Genomic DNA, 22,072 nt, shown 5'->3' with positions numbered 1-22,072 from the left:
ATGTCCTTGTAATAGAAAACTTTAGGCTATTCCATGTGAATGGATTAAACCATAGTTCTATTGGCTTTTCTTCTTAGTTTCTTCACAATCCATTACTTGTTTAAACTTACAATGGATTTTAATCACTAGTGTCTTCCAAGTCATAAGAAGGTGAGTTCCTAGAAACTCTCCCACTACGACAAGGTACCGTGAATTATGTCTAAGAAAACTAAATGGTATTGATCTCTTCGGTTGTGACAAGACAACAGAGGCAGTGGGATCATCATATGTCAAATAAGATGATAAAACACTTTTGGAATCAAGAAATAAATATCTCCTTTATTTGCTACTTTATTTTCAGACTTACTCATTTTCTTAGAAAAGTAGTATTTGTTTAAACAAACACTTTCTTATCTATTGACTATGGGATGGTCCACCCCTAATCACTTAGAATAGCTAACAAACATGCAAACCATGGTTAACAGTTCTAGCTTTTCTTAAGATTTTGATTAGGTCATCCATGAATCTAGTAATGATTTACATTAAGTATACAACCATTACATCATTCTGAAATTGTATTACCATAGAAGGTCTTAGGCAACAACTAGTAACTAATCATCAATATGCAAATCAAAATTTCTGGGGAGGTAAGTTTGGATATAATTCAAAAAATCAATTTAATGATCTTTGAACTGCATATCTACTAACTATTTTTCCACCCCTATCAGTTCGCAAGATCTTTAACCACTTACCTTAATGGTTTTAACCATTGCTAGAAATTTAAGAAATTTTTCAAACATTTCAAATTTCTTTGCATAAGGTATAATCTAGAGTGATCGTTTTAAGAATACAACGAAAAACTCATATCCACCCCTGAATGTATATCCATCTACGAATGAGATGAACAACTTTCAGTGGATATAAGCATATTAACTCTTTGCAGAGATTGATCTTTTCAAAACCACTATGAACAAGATACAAAAGCCATAGATTAAAAAAAATGTGGTTGTGTCTTTTTGATGACTTAGGTTTAGTTACATCAAAGAGTTCTTAGAATAGTGCAAGTGGATCCTGGTCACAGAATACTAAACTCATCTTCCATACAGTTTGAATCCATTGATAGAAGATGGATATTAAACACTTGTGAAAGTGTAATTGTATGTATTTGGAATTAGAAATATAAGAAAATTTCTGTTTGGATTCTAAAATTAAAGTCAAAAACTTAATTTATACCAAATAAAATGAGTAATTCTTTCTTGGACCACCACTACTAATTTAAACTCTAAGTCAGATTTGCCATACAAGTAGGAGATTTCTAAGATTGAGGACTTATATCATTGTGGAATAGAATTTCGGGTTATAATCATATGTCATTTAATTTCTTAAAAGAAAATAGAATGACATTAAATGATTTATAGACCATTCATCCAATAATATGTTATTGAGCTAATTCGAAATGAATAAGCTAAGAGGAATTAGGATAATTTCGTTTATAAATAAGAATTCAACGATGCTTCGATTAGCGAGAGTCAAAGTCATCTTATTTGTACAATCTTCTTGTTTCATATTGTAAAAATACTAGTCTAAGGTGTCATCAATTGATGAACAGCTAGATGTTGCATATACAATATTTATCTTTTGAGATCTAACACTATTATGTATGTCTAATGGTGAAAATCCACTAGGGATTTATCTCATTAGATAAACAAAAAAAGTTAGACCAACAATGAAGATTCGAAATTAAACTACAATTTGATAACAGAAAATAACATGGTTCAATATAAATTCATACACAATTGAGAAATTATTAAACATATAGCAAGTAGGAATGACAAGTGAAAATACTAAAACATACAATCCTAAATAATTTCCAAGGTTTTCAACAAACTGATATCAGTGTCCCGTTTAGGCGAGAGTCAAAGCTACCATCCATTGAATAGAGTTGTCAGCGCATCTAAAATGTTAAACATTCTAGCAACCTTTTATTCGATCTAGATTGGAATTCAACGTTGTCCCGTTTAGGCGAGAGTCAAGGCAATTCTATCTTATGAGCTTCCACCATTGTTTCATAATTTGCAAGTCAAATATGGTCGCCACCATTAGGGTGATCCATACCATATAAAACACTTACAAACTACTTATCTTTCGAGATTAAACGGTGCGGAATTGCTAATGAACGTTCCTCCATTAGGGAGGATTACTCACTAAAACAAACGCGATGTAAAACCAACAATGGAGATCGAATATCTTAATAATAAAGCTCATTATTTAAAATGTATTTTCATTATTATTTATAATAAAATATATTCATTAAATATCGAATTTAGAATTAAAATTCTAAATTAAAATTTAATTTAATATTTATAAAATTATACTTAGATGGTGATTAAAATAAATTGAATTATTTCCATCTCAGTAGTAATTTTCATATATAAATATTAAGAAAATTATTTAACTTGTATTAATTTAAATTAATTTGCAACTCAAAATAAATTTTCATGAGAATAAATTTATTGTATTTTGAAAAAAAAAGTATAAAAACTTTATATTTTTCGAAATACTTAAATAATAATTACTTAGAAAAATACTTCAAGCAAAAATATCACCTATCTAGATTTTCCTTTGACTAATTAATTCAATTTCTAATAATATACTTTAATTCATTTATTTTAAATTAATCAATAAATGAAAAAAATCATTGATTTAAGTTGGTCCAAGAATTAATTAAAATAAATAATTAATTTACAACTTAATCTCTTTTTCAAGATAAATTCAAAATCATCTTGCATTATAAAATGCAATTTTGAAAATTGATTAATAAAATAAAGAAAAAATATATTTTGAAAATTATTTAAATTTAGTTGAAAAAATAAATTTCAACTAAAAATAATTTTCTATTTAATTAAATGTCATGAAAAAGAAATATTTAAGTATCATGATGAAAATCAACTTAGATATTTAATTTTTCAATTTAATTAAATGTATTAAATTCAAGAAATAAATAATTAAGTGTAGAGAAGGCTTAATTATTAATCTCTAGTTTAATACTAGGAAAAAATATACTTAAAATAAATTGTACCAAAATTAATTTAACAATGTATAATATTTTCCTATTTAATATTAGAAATAATAAGTAGTCTAGAAATAACTATCTAGAAAATATCTTATTTGACTAAGTATCTTTTCCACAAAATTTGAAAAAAAAATATCTAATTTAAGTTGTATTAGAAAAAATCTAGAACTTAAATATTTTCAAATTCAAATTTAATTAAATATCAAAAATTAAGTTATAACCACTTAATTTGAAAATATTCCATTTTAAGTTAATATTCGAAAAGATATCAACTTAAAAAATATCTAAAGAATCTTAATAACCAATTCCTAAAATTCCTCAACTTAATTTTAAAATTTTAAATCCAAAAGATATTCAGATTTAAGTTGATTAGTTAGAGATAACTAAATGTCAACTTAAATATGAATATTTAATGAAAAATTTAAATTAAGCTTCAGAAAGAATCTAGATGGTTATAATTCTATATTTAATTAAATACAAGAAAATACATATAGTTTAGCTTAGAATATAAAATTCTTTAAACTATGGTTTTCTTAAATTAATTTCAAAATAAATGAAATTAATTATGTTGCTAATCAATTTTATTAGGTTAAACTAATTTAATTAACCTAGTACAGTTATTCAAATCAGGCAAATGGGTCTTCACTATTGGGGTGGTTCATGTGAGGGGGTGCTGCGTTCAGTATGTCGTACCCACTTCTATGGCTCCCAACTCTCACACAAGGCCCAAAAGAGAGGAATTTAACCTTAAAATGAACAACTGTTATTAATTGAATAGGCCCAAAACTAAATGGGCCTAAATAAAATCTATTAAGAACTATGATATTTTATTTAGCAACAACAACCTATATGCATCTATAATAAAATTAAACACATAGGCTCACACAGGCACACAATTTGGATGGATCCTATCATGTTGCTAGGTCATACACAGATGAAAGAAGATTGTAAATATACCTGTTACAGATTATTTACTTGACCAAGGGAGCAATGAGTTAAAATCAGATCATTGGATCTGTCAACAAGTTAACCATGGCTATTTGCAATCAAGCAATAATAGGTTTTGAAAACTTACAAACAAGCTAAAACATATACTTCTGCAACAAGGTTAGCTGGATAGTTGGATGTAGGATTTATTTAATTTTAAATAAATAATTTCGAAAAATTAATTAAATAAATTAAAAAAAAAATTATTTTCGAAAAAATAATAAAATAAAATAAAATTTAAAAAATTTCGAAATTAATATAAAATAATATTTAAAATTAAACCTAAAATTTTGAAAAATTAGGTTTCAACCAACCTAAATATCATTTCAAAATTTTCTAACTACTTTTAAAAATTTAATGTTATTTTATAAATAAAAATTAAATAAGATAAATAAATATCTTTTTCAGATTTTATAATTTAATTTAAATAAATAAAATAACAAAATTTAAAAGTTAGCAAAATATCTTACATCTATTTAAAATTACATGATTATAGTTATCTTATTTTAAATTTAAATAAGGTCAAATTATTTTTAAAAAAAATTTAATTTAAAAAATTTAATATCTGACCTTAAATTTAAAAATAAGATAAGATATAATCAAATTTAAAAATAAGATGGATAATTAAGCAAAAAGATATATATTTACTATTTTTCAAATTCAAATTACACTAATATCATGAATTAATTTAAAAAAATATTAATTAATTTAATTAATTAGAATTGAATTAGGAATAGTAAATGTATAAATACAGAACAACACAAAAAATCGGAACTTAAATCCATGAAATAGCATGAAAAATCGAAGAAAAACGAAAAAATTACGAGTCCGCGCGCGCAATGGGGATGCATGGGCGAGAGGACACGGCGCAGGGGGGATTTGCATGAAATCCGCGCGCGTAAGCCCTGTTGCTCAATCCCGATATTTTTCGAAACTTCAAAAAATCATAACTAATTCAAATTAAATCGAAATTGAGTTTTGTAAAAAAGTAACTTGCTTAATTTTTTCCATACTATCCAATAAAAATAATTCCAGAAACAGATATTCAATTATTTTTCACGAAAATTCACAAACATCAATCAATCATCATTTAACACTCAATACAACATGATATCATCCAAAACATCAAACAATCGTTTTAAAGTCCAAATTTCTTGCAAGCAAATCAATTAACCTGGATCTGAGGCCAGTTGTTGGAAATTATTTTACCAGGATCTTAGATCTACTCACAAGTATGTTGATTAACACCCTAAATATGAACTTTCTAAACGATGAAATAAACACATATAAAGTATTAGAAACCTTACATTGGGTGCAGCGGAATAATATGACTCCTTCCGTTCAATTATCTAGCCCTTGATTCCTTTCTGTAGCAGAGCATTATCAATATCTGAACCTGGATCTCTTTCTCTCCTTCTTTAGTGCTGAAACTCCTTCTTGCTGAAAGTCTTTCTTCACGATCTTCCTCACTATGATTGAGGTATCACTTGCTGTGTGTGGGCACTGCTCTAACACTAAGTAATTTTCGAAATTGAGGAGGGAAGAAAGAGAAGAAGGTGGCGGCTAGGTATAGAGAGAGAAAGCTCAGGTTTTTCTCTGAAGGAAATCAGAAGTAAAAGTGTAATTTTCCTGAAGCCCTCACTATCTATTTATAGCATTCCACTAGGGTTAGGTTTGAATTATTTGGCATTAAAATAATGAAAATATCAGAGGATAATTCCTATAAAAGTGGCCGGCCATGCAATGTGGATTTGGGCCTCACTTTTTGCAATTTTGTAGTTTTATCTTTTCTGCATCTGATTTTCTCAAAAACGCCAATTCTCTAATTCAACCATTTCAATGCCAATTCTAACTATTTAATAGCTATAAATAATTGTTAAATAATATTATCATTTATCATATTTATTAATTGAACCACACAAAGTATCATAATTAATAAATATGCCCCTAAAACTCTTTCTTTACAATTTCGCCCTTACTTAGTGCAAAATTCACAAATAGACATAGTCTAATTTGAGAATTATAATTGATTAATCAAAACCAATTATATGAGTCTTACAAGCAATATTATCTCAACTAGTGGGGGGACCGTGGGTCTATATAACCGAGCTTCTAATAAGCAGATCAAGAATTTATAACCTAAATTCACTGACTTATTAATTCTTCGTTGAATCCACGCATAGAACTTAGAATTGTACTCTCAGTATATAGAATGCTCTATATTCTCCACCATATAGACACATCATTAGTTATCCATTGTTATAATCCTAATTCGATCAATGATCCTCTATATGAATGATCTACACTGTAAAGGGATTAGAGAGGAATTAATAAGTTAGGGAATTTACTTGGTAAATTCGATTCGACTTATTGGAAGCTCGGTTATATAGACCCATGGTCCCCATACTAGTTGAGACCATACTGCTTGAAAGACTCAGTTAATTGATTTTAATTAATCAATTATAATTCTAAAAGTTAGACTATGTCTACTTTATGAATTCTCACAGTTTAAGAATGAAATCGTAAATAAAAGGGTTTCTAGGTTTAATTATTAATTAAGAGACTTTGTATGTCTAATTAATAATTATTTTAAATGACAATATTATTTAATAATCTATTTTAGTTATTAAATAATTAGTTTTGGCATTTAAATGATTAGAATTGGAAAAAGGGCATTTTTGGAGAAATTGAAATAAAATTGAGGAAACTGCAAAATCCAAGTGAGGCCCATATTCCCTCTATGGCCGAGCACTCCCTTTGTGTTTCCCAATTATTATTTTTATTTTTTAATTGTCATGTAATTGCTAATCAAAGCCTAGCTATAATAGGAAAGTGGTGAATCACACTAAATAAGACAGTTAATCAATTACACAGTAAAAGAGGAAACTGTTTTATTTGGAAAGTTGTGCTCTCCCTTCTCCCTATATAAAGCAACCTTTGTGTCTCTTCTCTTGTATGCTATCAGCCACGAAATTAAGAGAGAAAAGAGAGAGAAATTTCGAAATCCTTGTGAGATGAGTAATACCCACACACATCAAGTGGTATCTCAATCATAGTATGGAAGACTATGGAATTTCTGCATCAAAGAAGGAGAAAAGAAGATCCAGGTTCAGATCTTGGTGATGCTCTGCTACAGAAAGGAATCAAGGGCTAGAGATCTGAACGGAAGGAGTCATATTATTCCGCTGCACCCACTGTAAGGTTTTCTAACTTTATATGTGTTTATTTTCATTGTTTTAGAATTCATATTAGGTTGTTAATCCAACATACTTGTTAGTAAATCTAGATCCTGGTAAAATAATTTCCAACATAAGATCATTTGATCTAGGATCAACTAGGCGATATTTGACTTGAATAGATATTACGGTAAGTTTAATAAATCTAAGTCAAAGTTCAATATCGCTCCCTTCCAATGCATACTCCATGCATCCAACCTGAGCTTTACTTTAACCAATGCTCTAGAAAGAACATAGCATTTCTCCAAATGCAAGTAAACTCTGTTGTAGATTATCATATCAGTAAAATCCCATGTCTGATAAATCTAGAAAACTTTATTCACATAGTCATGTTTACTTTCCAATATGTTGACAACACAATAAACAGGATCAAGTATGTCAAAGGGGTTTCAGATGAATTCATACATTATGTACATATAATCATGAAATAAATAATGTGAACCATGCAACATTAAATGTTATTTCTGATCTATATTAATAAGTAAATCTGATTATATTGAAATGAGTTTTATTTAGGGCATAAAACCCAACAGATTATCCTATCAGTTAAATCCTGTGTACTGATAAATCATAGGAATACATTTAATCACACAATCTTGATTTTTTTTCCACTGTGTTAACAGCACAATAAACAAGAATATCAATGTGATAAGAATTTGGATGAACTTATAAGTCAAATAAATAACTAAATGAGCACATGAACCAAATAGCACATTAAATAAGTAATGAAAATAAATTTGTTTCTTTAATGATAAATAAATATAAAATATTACATTTAAAAAGAGTTTTATTTAGGGAAAAAAGTCCAACAATGATATCACTGTAATTGTAAATAACTATATGTTTTGGATTTATCAGAAATTATATATTAAACCATAATCATGAAAATAACATGTTAACTTAAATAACTTCTAATCTTCTATTGGTAACGAATAAAATAATATTGAAAGGTGTTTTATTTAGGGTATAAAATCCCAATAAAGTAAGCACCTGTGTTCATGTGGAATCTCGACCAGGCACTACAGGCACTACAAGTATTATGGGAACTCTTGGGAGCACCATATCGAGGCTTACGAACGATAATTTTAGGAAGATAATAATCACCCCGAATGGTTTGAGCCTGAAGCTCGGTAAGGGTACTAGAAGAGGCCTAAGCTTTAAGGCTCGATCTCTCAGATCATCACTCTTTATGGCAGCTTTGAGAAGCTCATTGCCATCACTTTTCCACCACGTGCCTTGTCTAAGTTTTTATACTTAACGACCATCAGCTTAGATCTAATGAACTAAGCAACTTGGGGATCATATTCATTAGGTAATCTTCTGCTTCTCTTCATCCTAGTCATCTCAAGCTCAACAACTCAAGTTGGTTACTACTCAAGAAAAGTCAAAATTGGGTTAGAAAAAGTCAAAGTAACTTGGTGGAATTTTTCAAGCACAAGGAGAGTGTTTTTGATTTTTGGAGATATTAGAAAAATTGTTTCAAGGGTTTTTGGAAGTTTGATAGTCCTTAGAATAAGACCAACAAAGGAGGAGAAGAAGAGAAAATAAAAAAAAAAGTTTTATCTACCTTGGAGTGAGGAATACTTGAAAGCTTGATGAAGATGAAATTCTAAAGGTTCTCTCAAAGTGTTATAGGCTTGCGGAATAATGAGGGAATGTGTAAAATTGGTTCTCAACTGTAATAACCGCATTTTATAATATGAATTAGTAAAGGCAATTAGCACTAATTATTTGATGTTTTTATAGTATTTGTGGATTTAATTATTTGTGGGTCCCATTGTTAGAAATGGACATTAGAGTTATAATTTCTCAATTCCGAAGATTTTATTAAACTCTAGGAATATTATTTGTATTATATTTGAATTATGCAATTTTTACAATTTTTGCTCGGCGATAACGGAAAATGCAATGGATAGCTAGTTTAATCACATGGGTAAGTCTAGAATCTTATTTCTTAGTGGGATGTATATTGGAGGAAATAGAGTGCTAGGTTTGAGTGGGGTTATGGTTTTTGACCATTTTACCCCTAGGCTTTATTTTGCTTAAGTTATAAGAAAAAGGGCATTTTAGTAATTTGGCAAATGGGTGATTTGGTGGCTGCCTTGGGTGTTGACACCTAGCTTCTATTTTTTTCAGCAAGGATTAATTTAGAAAATCCTTTTTCATTTAGAGGAAAAACAAGAAAGCCAAAAAAATCAAATAATACCCTCTCTTTCTCTTCTCTCTCTTCGAACCAGCAAAAAACCAAGGAGGAATCACCTTTTCTTCTTCATTTTTCTGGAATTCAGCTAGGAATTCAAGTGTTCTTGAAGCTAAGGTAACCCTAGAACATATAGTCTTGTATCTTTTAAGCTTTAAATTTGGTTAATTATGTGATTTTGAGATATAGGAGTTGTTAGGGTTAGGTTTTGTTGTAATTCAAATTCTAAGCTTATTTTGAACTTAATTGTTCATCTGGTTGTTGGTTTTGAGCTGTGGGGTTATGGATGAAAAAGTTTGAGTTTGACACTCAAGCTTGGCTCATCCATGGCATGTTTTGATTTAGGATGCTTTTTTGGATTCTGTTGGTTGGAAAATATTGTGTATGCTCTGTTTAGGTACTCTAGAAAGTTTGGTGGCATTTGGATAAGTTTTGAGAAGGTTACGGATTGTTTGGGTAAAACTAGTGCAACCCGGTTAGTTTGCCAGTACCCATAAAACCGATTAACCAGTTTTGGCAGATTCCCCAAACAACCCGTTTTCTCAATTCTTGCCCTTTTCAGTGCCTTAGTTCGGTGTTTCCCTGTTTCCTAGGATAATGTAGTCCCTAGTGATAATAACAAAATCTAGAGTTGTAGGTTCGGGTTTCCCAGATTAGGGTTTTTGACATGTGATTTACCCGGGTATGTTATGTAATTAGGGCATCCATCCAGCACGAGACTTCCCGTTAAGGTCAGCCAACTCACTTGAGTTCAGAAAGGAGGTAAGAACTGTGTATAATATGTGATATGAATATGCGAATGTATGTATATGTTGAGTGTATATGCATGCTTATATGTTTGTTACACTACCAACACTTGTACGGATATGGTACAGAGTGCATTGGTATAGTGTATATTATTAAGGAGTACATTACGGTGTTACCAGCACAAGTATGAGAAATTACAGGGTGTGTGTGGTATATCACTCAGTGGTACTCAGGGTACAAAGAAACCCTACCAACACTCATGTAGTGAGGTACGTAGTGTATGTGGTACAGTGGCTGTACCCTAGTATGGAACGTTCTTACTCATCTGTTAAGCCTTGTAAATAGGTGTATGGGCACCTAGATACAAGTCGTTATTATGTGATGTGTTATATGCTTTTCTTACTGAGTCTGTCGACTCACAATTTTACTTCCATGTGTAGGTAAAGGAAAGGCGAAAGCTGAACAGGAGTGAGCCTGAGCTAGGATGTGTACATGTCATGGTAGCGCGACCTGGATTGTTCAGTCTCGAGACATCTGGGGTTTCTATTTTGTAGTCGATGTGCGACCTGACATGTGTATTTTGGAATATTTTGTAAAAAATTTAGAAACGGGATCCCGACTTTTGTAAATAATCGTGTAAATTTTATAAAGTTTCATAATTAAAATAAAAGTTTTAATTTGACACGATTTTCAAGAAAGTTCTTTGATTAAGAAAGATAACCCTATAATTAAAAAATTACTGTAGCGTGCCTTAGCATTAGGGTGTTACATCAACTCACTTATTTATAGTTGAGTCCAATATCTTAATCCTAAAGCTAATGGGAGTCTTTTAAATTTAAGGTAAATAATAAGTAAAAGATATAATTATTCTTTTCCCTTCTCCTTTTCTAAGCCAATTTTAAAATTCCTATACAACTATAAATAGTAATAAAAATTAAAAAGTAACAACAATTTCAAATGTTATTGGGACTAAGGAAAAATTTGAGAAATTAAAGAAAAAAGATAAATGATAATTAAAAGGCCAAAAGTATTTTCTCTTCTTCCTTTCTCTCTCTAATTTCAAATGTCATCTTCAAATAGGATAAGGATTCCAATTCAATTAATCCTAATTCCATATCAAAAAATAAGAAAATTTCAAATTTTTCAAAGGAAGATATAAAACATAAGTGAAAAAAAGATAAGATTTTTCCTTTTTTTTCTTAATTAATTTTTGAAATTCGTAAGCAATATGAAAAAGTGTTCAAAGTCCTAATATAATTGGGAATTCTTGAAGAACAGATACAAGTGTCTAAGTATGTCAAAATGGATGTCCATTTGGTAGTTTCAAGCGAAACGGGCTCGGTTCACGTCATCATGTCAACTCCACACAAGTGTAAAGTTAACTTGTGGGGCAAATGTTAACCCAAAAGCTTTCCCTGGTGATGGGAACATCAATGTCTGGCACGTGGCATGAAGGATGACGTCACACAGTTGAGTAGACTCGAGTTATAGCAGTCAACCTGGGAAGGGACCCTAGCCTTGCGCCCAGGTTAACTTCAAGATCTCCGAGATGGAAATTTAGACTTCAATAACTTGAATCAAAACTACTATCTTTTAGTATTCTGTACCATGAAGACATGAAGCAACCTAATCCAAGCCCTGAGAGCTGAAATTACATGAACTTGCAACTTGGAAGTGAACTTGGGCACCTAGGGTTTCACCCGACGCCTAGGTCGACATCCTCAACTAGGGTTTCAGTTTTCGGGACCGTCTTAGTGCAAAGTTGTCAAAACCTACATTGAAACATCAATTAGACATGCCACTGACATATTTGAGGCATCAGAATCAAAATTGGAGTAAGTTGAGTTTTGAGCATCCGAGGCCCTGGGCCCCGTGCACCCAGCACCCAAGTTGAAAATCTATCAATCTAGGCGCCTTCCAAGTGTTTGATCGGAGATCTGACTATTTCATCATATTTTTTTTTATCAAAAATGGGGAAAGAAGTCCTTTTGGAGTAAAAGCAACAATTCCTGAGCACAAATAACAGGGCTCAGCGCCAAGGTTGACACTTGGGGCTGGCCTTGCGCCTAGGTTAATATTTTGTCAACCTAGGCCATTTAAAATGGAGTTTTTAAAGAATTCTTTCAAGAATCTTCTCCATCTTCAAAAAATATTGAGATTCTACTATTTTTGGGGACCAAACAGAATTTTTGAAGGGGCGAAAGCGAGGCCTAGTGCCCAAGTTGACATTTTGTCAGTCTGGGCTATTTTCATTCAAGTTCAGCAAAAAGTGTTCTGTGATATTTTTCTACCATTAGAAATAATGAAGATTCAAGTAAACCTCGGAAGAAAATAACAATCTCGAGTCCCTGTAAACAGGGCCCAGTGCCCAAGTTGACCTAGGACTGGGCCTAGCGCCCAAGTTAACAATCAACTTGGGATGCTGCCTTAAATTGCTCAAATGCCAAATTCAATGCGACTGTTGAATCCAAAATTGTCAAAAACCGGGTATGAGACCACGTTCTCAAGTTCGGAAGCCTTGGAAGTATCAAAAATAAAATCTTAGGAGGTCGAGAGAAAGGGCCTAATACCCAGGTCAAAAACCGGGTATGAGTCCACGTTCTCAAGTTCTGCTTATCTGAGTCTGATGTCGTTATGACCGTCCATTTAGTTTTTTACGATGATAATGATCTATGAATTGATAGGAATAAAATTCACAACTTTGCACTTCTCATTTTCAACACATCTAGAAATGAAGAGTTTCAAGCCTCTTATTTTTGCAAAATAACAACATCCCCAAGAATTGATGACCAGGTATGCCAGAACATATAAATTTACTAAGTAGTATCAAAGTATCACTTATACATCTTAAACGACATCCCTTGAACGTTTTTACACTTACCCAACATCCAGGTTGACATCATATGTCAACTTGGGCGCTTGGATGTCAACCTGGGAGTTGGATATCAACCTGGGTAGTGGGGACCTAAACTGTCTTTATTAAAATGGCCATAACTCACTCAATTTTTATTCAATTGACACGATTCGACTTGATTTTTGAAGATATTTAAACGCTCTATCAAGTCATCTCTCACACATCAGTTGCAATTCAGAAGCTATCGTCATCAAAATTCATTCCCGAGGGAGTTATAAAAATAAGCTCCGAGTAACCCGCAGCGGGACCCCCCGGGCACTAAAAATTGGCCATCACCACCAGAAGCTAAGTTTCAGCGTTAGATCACTATCAGTGGTGGAAAATAACTTATTTATATTTTTCTCCTATTTTTTGGGCCTCCTTCACCTGTAAAAGGATAGCTCCCTTAGCTCATTTTTCACATTCAGAAAACTACCCGCAAGGTCAGAGCTTCTCTCTATAGACTTTCTCTCTCTAGATTTTGGAGTTTCTGATACTTAGTCTAATACTGTAATTACCATATTGTGAGAAATAAAAACTCAAAGTAGACATCCATTACTATCGCAATAATGGGGGTGAACTACTATAAATTTGTTGTGCCTCTTTTAATTACTTAACTACTTTTTTCAATCTCACCAATCTAGTGAACGAGTGTGACTTAAAGGTCTAATCCAAATTTCATAGTCAACAATATGTCCATATAGTTTGGTTGTAAATTCATTGTTTGCTAAGAATACATAAAAAGATCTATTTTTCTAAAAAATAAACAAATTGATAACAAGATTAATATCAGAAACTAACAAATTGTTTCAGTTGTTAACAAATTATTATTAAGTCAAAATAAAAACAGCTTATTTAAAATCTGAAGTTGCAAATAAAAAGTTTCTAGAAATAAAAAACATTATGCAAGACTTGGAACAACTCGTAAGGGGTGAGCCATTTGTAAAGTGATGCCAAACTTGTCATTCATATCAATTTCCTCTGGTTTAAGCCCATTTTCGAGCTTCCATTCAAAAGAGTGGATAAGGGTCCCTAACATTAAGGGCAACATCCTCATAGCCAAAGGCAATCCAGGGCATATTCTTCGGCCTCCTCCGAACGGTATCAACTCAAAGCTCCTTCCTTTAACATCCACTTCTGACCCAATGAATCTCTTTGGCTTAAACAATTCTTGGTCATCCCATATGTCATTGTCTCTTCCTATAGCCCATGTGTTGACCAAGATTTGTGCACCCTTTGGGATTGTGAAGCCATTGATTTTGACATCTCTTTCGGCTTTACGAGGGAGTAATAATGGTACTGCTGGGTGTAATCGAAACGTTTCTTTTAGTACGGCTTGTAAGTAAGGTAACCGAGAAACGTCTGATTCCTTAACTGGTTTTCCTTTTCCGATGATTTGGTCGAGTTCTGCCCTAGCTTTAGATAGGGATTCTGGGTTACGAAGTAGTTCCGCCATTGCCCATTGGAAAGTGGTAGCAGTCGTATCCGTGCCTGCGACGAACAGTACCTGTTAAATAAAATTCCGAATTGAGAAAATAAGACAAATTAGTAAAAGAAACATGTATATATATTTATGGAATAGGTTTCAATGGTTACATATTTGACTTTTATTTTTAGTCATTGGATTACTATTGAATGCTTATGATTAATTTAGAAATTAAAATAAGTAAATAAATAAATAACTCGTAACCTGATAGTAAGCTAAAAATTTATTTCCTTATAAAATCTTTATTTAGTAATAAATTGTAAAAAATTAATTATTAATTAATTTTTTACAATTTATTACTAAATAAGAATCTTTTAGAAATTAACTTTTTTGGACTAAAATTATTAAAATATTTATAATAAAATTCCTTATATTTTAAAATTATTACACCCATAATCTTAATTAATAAAAAATAATAAGAATAACCTCTAATTAAATGTAATTATGCAGTCAATCTTCTTATCAATACTTTAAGTGCCAAATAAGTGTGCCATTCCAAGATTGGTTTAAGTGATTTAATTTTTTTTTTCCAAAAAAAAAAATTAAAAACTAATAGCAATTATAAAATTAAGGACAATATTTTTACCGCACTCGACACATATGTACTTTATTCCACCCTCTGTCATGTAATTCTTCTTTCTCAAAGAGGAAGTCACTTTATCCTTCCTTCTTTGTAGTTCTAAATTAATATATTGTATATGTATCAATTGATCAGAGTAAAATCATAAAAAAAGAAAAAAAAAATACACAAGTATAAAAATTATTGCTCATTATTGATTATTGATCTTGAATATATATTATTGAAAGGTTTGAAAGTTACTAACTGTTATCGGTTATTGATCTTGAATACGTGTTATTGAAAAAGTTTGAAAGTTAATAATTGTTATTGGTTATTGATCTTGAATACGTATTATTAAAGATTTAAAAGTTATTAATTGTTATTGGTTATGGATCTTGAACATGTGTTCTTGATAAACTTACAACCGATGTTATTGATTATTATTAATTATTGATTTTGATTATGTATTGTCAACAAAGTTAGTACATCATTTATTGGTTATTAATCTCGAATATGTGTTACTGATAAAAATATACAAATATGAAGTTGTTGGTTGTTTTCAAGTTATATCTAAAACATGCAACTTGAAGCTATACAAATGAAATTAGAGTTTAGATATGATGTATAAATCATGAATTCTCATATTCTACTATTTTCAGACTTAGTGATTAATTATTCAAAGATATACAAATGAAAATTTAATTTTTATAAAATAATAGAGTTTTATTGTAAATATTATAATTAAATGGCTTAATTGTTAAATAAATTATAATAGAGACTTAAATATAAAAATAAAAGTATTAATATTAATTGCTAAAAAGGGTCTTATTAAATATTTTAGTTAAAAATTAATTATTTTAAGAAATAGTTAATTATAGTTAATTTAACTCTAAAAAAGAAATTTTTACATGTTGGTAACATGTTATTACAAGTCAACAAAAATGTAACTATCATGATTACAATAAAAATGTAGTCATTGAAAGTCACCCATATATTTATATACTAAGTTGATATATGCAATTAATGTACACATATTTAGTTATATTCTTATCTTTTATTTTAGTTATTTATATTTTTAGTTGTATATTTAATTTTTTTTTTTATGTTATTTAATAAACAACATCATTTTATTAAAACATATTTAGTGTAAGTGATATTTATATATAAAAAAACATAATAATATTCAAAATTGGTTGTATATTATAAATTTAGTTTCTATTTTTTTTAAAAAAAAATTAATGAAAAGATATATATTTTTTTTGTAACTACAAAAAGTAACAGTGTGTATATTTTTTTAATTGTATAATTAGTTTTTTTTTTTTTATGTTATTCAATAAATAACATCATTTTTTATTAAAGTAATATTTAATTTAAATGATATTTATATATAAAAAAATATACTAATATTTAAAATTTATTGTAACTTATAATTTTAGTTAGCTGTAGCACTTTTAATTTTATAATAATTTTTATTTTTATAAAAATATCATATACTATTATTATTTTTTTTTAATAGAAAGGCATTTTTTTGTAACTACAAAGTTGCCACACTTATTCTCTAAAAAATATAAATATATTTTTTTTCTATTTTATTGTTTAAAAAGAAAATAATAATAGAAATATTTTTTTTAAGATATGTAGATTGGATAAAAAAAAAATGATGACAGAAAGATATATTTTAAACATGTATAATAAATTTAAATTTAAAATGCAATGTAAAAATAAATTCTTATATAGTTCCATTTAATATAATATAAGAGATATAAGAAACTAAAATATGTGTAGTGTTTAAATTTTAATTGATATGTTTTAGAAAAAAAAAAAAAAACAATTTTAGTTATATAAACTAAAAATCCCAATTTAATATAATAACATAAATTTATATACCTAATTAAGAGATTAAGTCAATAAGTGGAGCATAGGATAAGGATATTCTTTACCAATAACAAATGTGTTATCTGGTGTCGATTGATTTGGTTATTGTTTTGTTCCATGATGTCCAAAAGGGTATCCAAAACGTCATCGTTTTTAACAGAGTCGGAAGATTCCCTTAGCTTCAACCTTTGATTGATCATTCCTTCCATAAGTAGCAATATTCTGCTAAAGATAATCTTCATGCGACGCCTTATACCAAAAGGGTCAATCTTCTTAAGCAAAGGGAAATAGTCACTCAAGTTTGGCGTACCAGCCTCCTTCATTAGATCCCAAGTAATATCCTTGAAATCTCTAGCTAATTCCGATTCTGAGTCAGCCAAATCCACAGAAAAAATGGTGTTTGACAACAAACTAAGTGTCGAAGTGAAAGCGGCACTGCCAATATCGATAGCTGCAACACTCAAACTACTCTGTTCCACTTTTTCAAAAAGCTCTTTCACTTTCCTCCGCCTGAGTTCTTGGTTTGTATCCAAAACTTTGATTGCAAACAATTGAGTGTTACAGATCTTTCGAAGGTTTCTCCACAGGTTAGAGACTGGAATCCATGGAAGGCCAACGTTTTCATGACCGTGAACATAGAGGGCATCCGGAATAGTTCGGTTGGACAAGTAGTGGTCGTGTGTTTGAAGGACTTCTTTGGCCATCGCCGATGAAGAAACCACGATGGTTGTGACTTGACCAAGCTTGAGGCTCATTAAGGGGCCATGGAGCTTGGCAAGCTCATACAACGACTTGTGAGGTTTGTCACCGAGTTGGTGGAGGTTTCCGATGACTGGTAATGGTTTTGGACCTGGCGGAAGGTTGCCGGAACTGGGTTTGGATCTCATGAAAGATTGGAGGGCTCGGATGACTGCCCATGTGAGGATCAGATAGAGAATACTACTCCACCACAATTCCATCGATATATCTATCTGTGTTATTTTTTCTTTTTCTTCCTCCAATAACCATTAATTAATTACTATTTGTTAGTCATGTGTTTGGTTGGATAAAAATTTGGCCTCACTTGGTTATTATTATTGACTATTTCACTTTACGTGTGGAACTGGAAAAGTTAAATAGGGAAGATTCATTTAAACTTAAGTTTAAAAAATGTCCTCAACTATTGAGATTGTTGTATTTAAGGACTTTTATTCAATTTTAATAAAATATGGTCTAAAATAGATGAAAGTTTAGGGGCATGATTTAGTACATTTCAAAATTCGAGGGACATAATTTGGTATGTATATTAAAGTTTAAAGAGTATAGTTTAGCACATAAACCATCACTGAAATAGTAAAATGAAATGAAATTATTTTTTTCTTCTCTCCTCAACTCTTTTATTTTTCTTTAAAAAAAACCCAAAATTAAAATATTTTTCTCTTCTTAAATCTCTTATTTTTTTTAAAAAAATCTACCAAGATTCCTAATACGTTTTTTTATTTGTATGATTTTTTAAAAAATAAAAAAAATTAATAAATTCACATTAATTCCTTTTACGTTTTTTAATATTTTTTTTTTCCTATCACATGTTAATATATAAATGACTAATCCTAATTTAAACCTAAACTCTAAACCTATAAATCTAAATTTAAACCCTAATTGTGATTTTTTTTTTCTGTTAGTAACGAATAAATGAAATGATTTTTCTTCTCTTTTGAAAGAAGTGATAAATTGAGCTCTCATTGTTAATTTGTTTCATTTGCTTTCCTGTGCTTTTAGGTTCATCAATATCCTCAATCTCTTTGTTAATCGTGGTACTTCTCTCATGACCCATTAATAACAGCTTATGCACAAGAACAATCAGCTACATTAATTTTCATAAGTGATGCTATAGCAGCAATACCAAATCTTTATTATTTGACCACGATCTCATCTGTTGCAATGTGTTTTATTTTCTTATATAATCTCACACTTCTCATTCAATTTGATCATATCTCTTCAACATATTTTCTAAATAGCTACATTTTCTTCAAAAATATCTTCCATTCGCAGTTCTTTTTACTTAGTAGAGAAAGATGTGCACTTGTGTCGTGTCTATGTTGACATTTCTCAAAATCCAATCATAAGAAGTGTTAGAAACTAGTTGCTGCAGAAAATAAAAGGAACGAAATTACCGAAATAGAATCTAGGTTGAGTCGCGGACTAGGTCGCTCTCTTTAAGACGTTCGCGACACTGCCCAGATTTGTGCAAGCAGACTATCAGCCTCGTCGTCCCCAGGATAAAACAGCCCAGTCGAACACACTGTATCGGAACTCTATTGCACGATAGAGAACCGTCAAAATTAAACACCCAAAACCGACTACTGCTCGAAGCGAAAATATAAATATAAATATATAATATAGTAGTGTGTATTTCAGAATGAAAAGTTATGTTTTTCTCCCACTGTTCAGTTGCATTATATAGGCAATGCGCTGATAGTAGTAACGGGAAGAAATACGTTACTGGATGGGAACGTTGGAACATGGAATCGTGTAAACGATGCAAAAAATTAGGAAGATGCTATAAATCAGGAAGCATCTCTGTTTACTAATTAATCAAACACGTTTTTATTTAAAAAAAAAAAACTATTTTAATTAATTAAATAAATAATAATTTAAGAAATAAATTTTCTCCAAAAAATAAGGTGACACCACACCCGCCCTCTCGGCTCGGCACGGTCGGTCGGACGGCGGCGGCGGCGGCGTGCGCACGTGTGTGGTGGTCAGGTGTGTGAGTCCTCACCCATGCGCGCAAAACTCAATACCCCTTGGGGCCCAAACCCATATCTCAAACTTGCACTAGTTATACACTTCAAATGAAGTGTTTCTATCCCATGTGGGACTCCTACTCACACACATTATTTTTTAACATTTCACAAAGTTCCAACAATCCCCCACTTGAAATTTTTTTAAAAAATATCTATTCGAGCAGTATTCTAAGCAATAAGATTGAGCATAAACAAAGGTATCTTTCGATTTGAACCTTTGCGTTGTGAATACAACTTAGAATATACTAGAGTGACTCGTAGTCTTGAACTCTATCTCTAACGATGTACCACGCACAACCTTTCTTGGGTGTAATCTAAAAGCCCGTGCTTTAATGGCCATGCACGTCTATCCCAGTGTAGTGAACGCTCTAGAAATTTGCCCAAATTTCATAGGAAGCGGCCCCACTTCCACATTCACGTAGGTGAGTCTATCAAGAGTACTCCTGTAGCTCGGTACTCCACTCTACATAGAGTATAGATCTCATTAAGAGTTTCTATTATCTCAACCTTCTATCGCTTCAGGATTGCATGCTTTACATAGCATGATCTCATCCTTATCACATCATAACTTGTTATTACCCATTGAACCTATTTCTTGGGATCTCCAGTCATATAGGTCGGGTTACCATTATGAGTGACTCATTTATTCTAAGGGCAATAGTCCCATACCTTTTGAGGTTTTAAGAACTTTCTCTCTAGCTAGTCCTTTCATCAAAGGATCGGCTAAGTTTTCATCAGTGCGTACATGATCCACTCTTACTGCTCCAATAGAGAGGAACTCTCTGTTGGAAATTATTTTACCAGGATCTTACATCTACTCACAAGTATGTTTATTAACACCCTAAATATGAAATTTCTAAAACGATGAAATAAACACATATAAAGTTTAGGAAACCTTACATTGGGTGCAGCGGAATATAATGACTCCTTCCGTTCAGATATCTAGCCCTTGATTCCTTTCTGTAGCAGAGCATTATCAATATCTGAACCTGGATCTCTTTCTCTGAATCTTTGATGCTGAAACTCCTTCTTGCTGAAAGTCTTTCTTCACGATCTTCCTCACTATGGTTGAGGTATCACTTGCTGTGTGTGGGCACTACTCATACACTAAGAATTTCGAAATATTGAAGAAGAAAAGAAGAGGGAAGTGGCGGATAAAGATAGGGAGAGAGAGAGGCTCAGTTTTTCCTGAATCAGAAGTGTCAGAAGAAAAGTGTAATTTTCCTGAAGCCTTCACTATCTATTTATAGCATTCCACTAGGGTTAGGTTTGAATTATTTGGCATTAAAATAATGAAAATATCAGAGGTAAATTCCTATAAAAGTGGCCGGCCCTATACTAGTGGATTTGTGCCTCACTTTTTGCAATTTTGCAGTTTTATCTTTTCTGCATCTGATTTTCTCAAAAACGCCAATTTTCTAATTCAACCATTTAAATGCCAATTCTAACTATTTAATAACTATAAATAATTATTAAATAATATTGTCATTCATCATATTTATTAATTGAACCATACTAAGTATCATAATTAACAAATATGCCCCTAAAACTCTTTCTTTACAATTTCGCCCTTACTTAGTGAAAAAATTCACAAATAGACATAGTCTAAATTGAGAATTATAATTGATTAATCAAAACCAATTACATGAGTCTTACAAGCAATATTATCTCAACTAGTGCGGGGACCATGGGTCTATATAACCGAGCTTCCAATAAGTAGATCAAGAATTTAGCACTAAAATTTACTAACTTATTAATTCTTCGTTGAATCCACGCATCGAACTTAGAAATGCACTCTCAATATATAGAATGCTCTATATGTTCCACCATATAGACACATCATTAGTTATCCATTGTTATAATCCTAATGTGATCAATGATCCTCTATATGAATGATCTACACTGTAAAGGGATTAGATTACCGTTACACCCTACAATGTATTTTATCCTTAAAACACTTGACCCCGTATAAATGATATTTCAGCTTATGTGAAATGAGTACTCCACCATTTATGTTCGTTTGGTCAAGCTCGAAGGAGATCATCCTTTGCTTACTATTCGCCAGATAGAAGCTATAGATTCTATGTTTATGTTAGCGCTCCCACTCAATTGCACTACCGTGTTCCCAAAATGTACGTATCACCTTGACCTAAAAGTGGGCTTAACTAACAAATCAAAGAACACGTATAGCCTTTCAAGATTGAGCCTAATCATAACAGGATTAAGATCATTTGATCTAGGATCAACTAGG

The 22,072-nt window shown here is 31.0% G+C and overlaps 1 protein-coding gene across 1 annotated transcript; it reads right to left on the bottom strand.

The window, feature by feature from the left end:
• Window positions 1-13,898: 13,898 nt before the first annotated feature.
• LOC115715659 (geraniol 8-hydroxylase) lies at window positions 13,899-18,235 on the bottom strand. The gene is made up of 2 exons (XM_030644317.2): window positions 17,101-18,235; window positions 13,899-14,622 (listed from the first exon to the last, which is right to left on the bottom strand). The coding sequence occupies exons 1-2, from the start codon at window positions 17,992-17,994 to the stop codon at window positions 14,017-14,019; spliced, it is 1,500 nt and encodes a 499-aa protein (XP_030500177.2). The 5' UTR covers window positions 17,995-18,235; the 3' UTR covers window positions 13,899-14,016.
• Window positions 18,236-22,072: the final 3,837 nt, after the last annotated feature.

The sequence above is a fragment of the Cannabis sativa genome, chromosome 5 (genome assembly GCF_029168945.1).
Source record: "Cannabis sativa cultivar Pink pepper isolate KNU-18-1 chromosome 5, ASM2916894v1, whole genome shotgun sequence".
In the NCBI taxonomy this organism is placed as follows: domain Eukaryota; kingdom Viridiplantae; phylum Streptophyta; class Magnoliopsida; order Rosales; family Cannabaceae; genus Cannabis; species Cannabis sativa.
Note: the sequence above shows the minus strand (reverse complement) of the source record. Positions and strands in the feature narration are given on the sequence as shown.

Excerpts from the sequence above, each read along its gene's own strand:
- LOC115715659 (XM_030644317.2), bottom strand. The coding sequence starts at position 17,994 with ATGGAATTGTGGTGGAGTAGTATTCTCTATCTGATCCTCACATGGGCA. Across the intron at positions 14,623-17,100 it reads AGATAACACATTTGTTATTG|GTACTGTTCGTCGCAGGCAC; the intron begins GTAAAGAATATC and ends TTTATTTAACAG.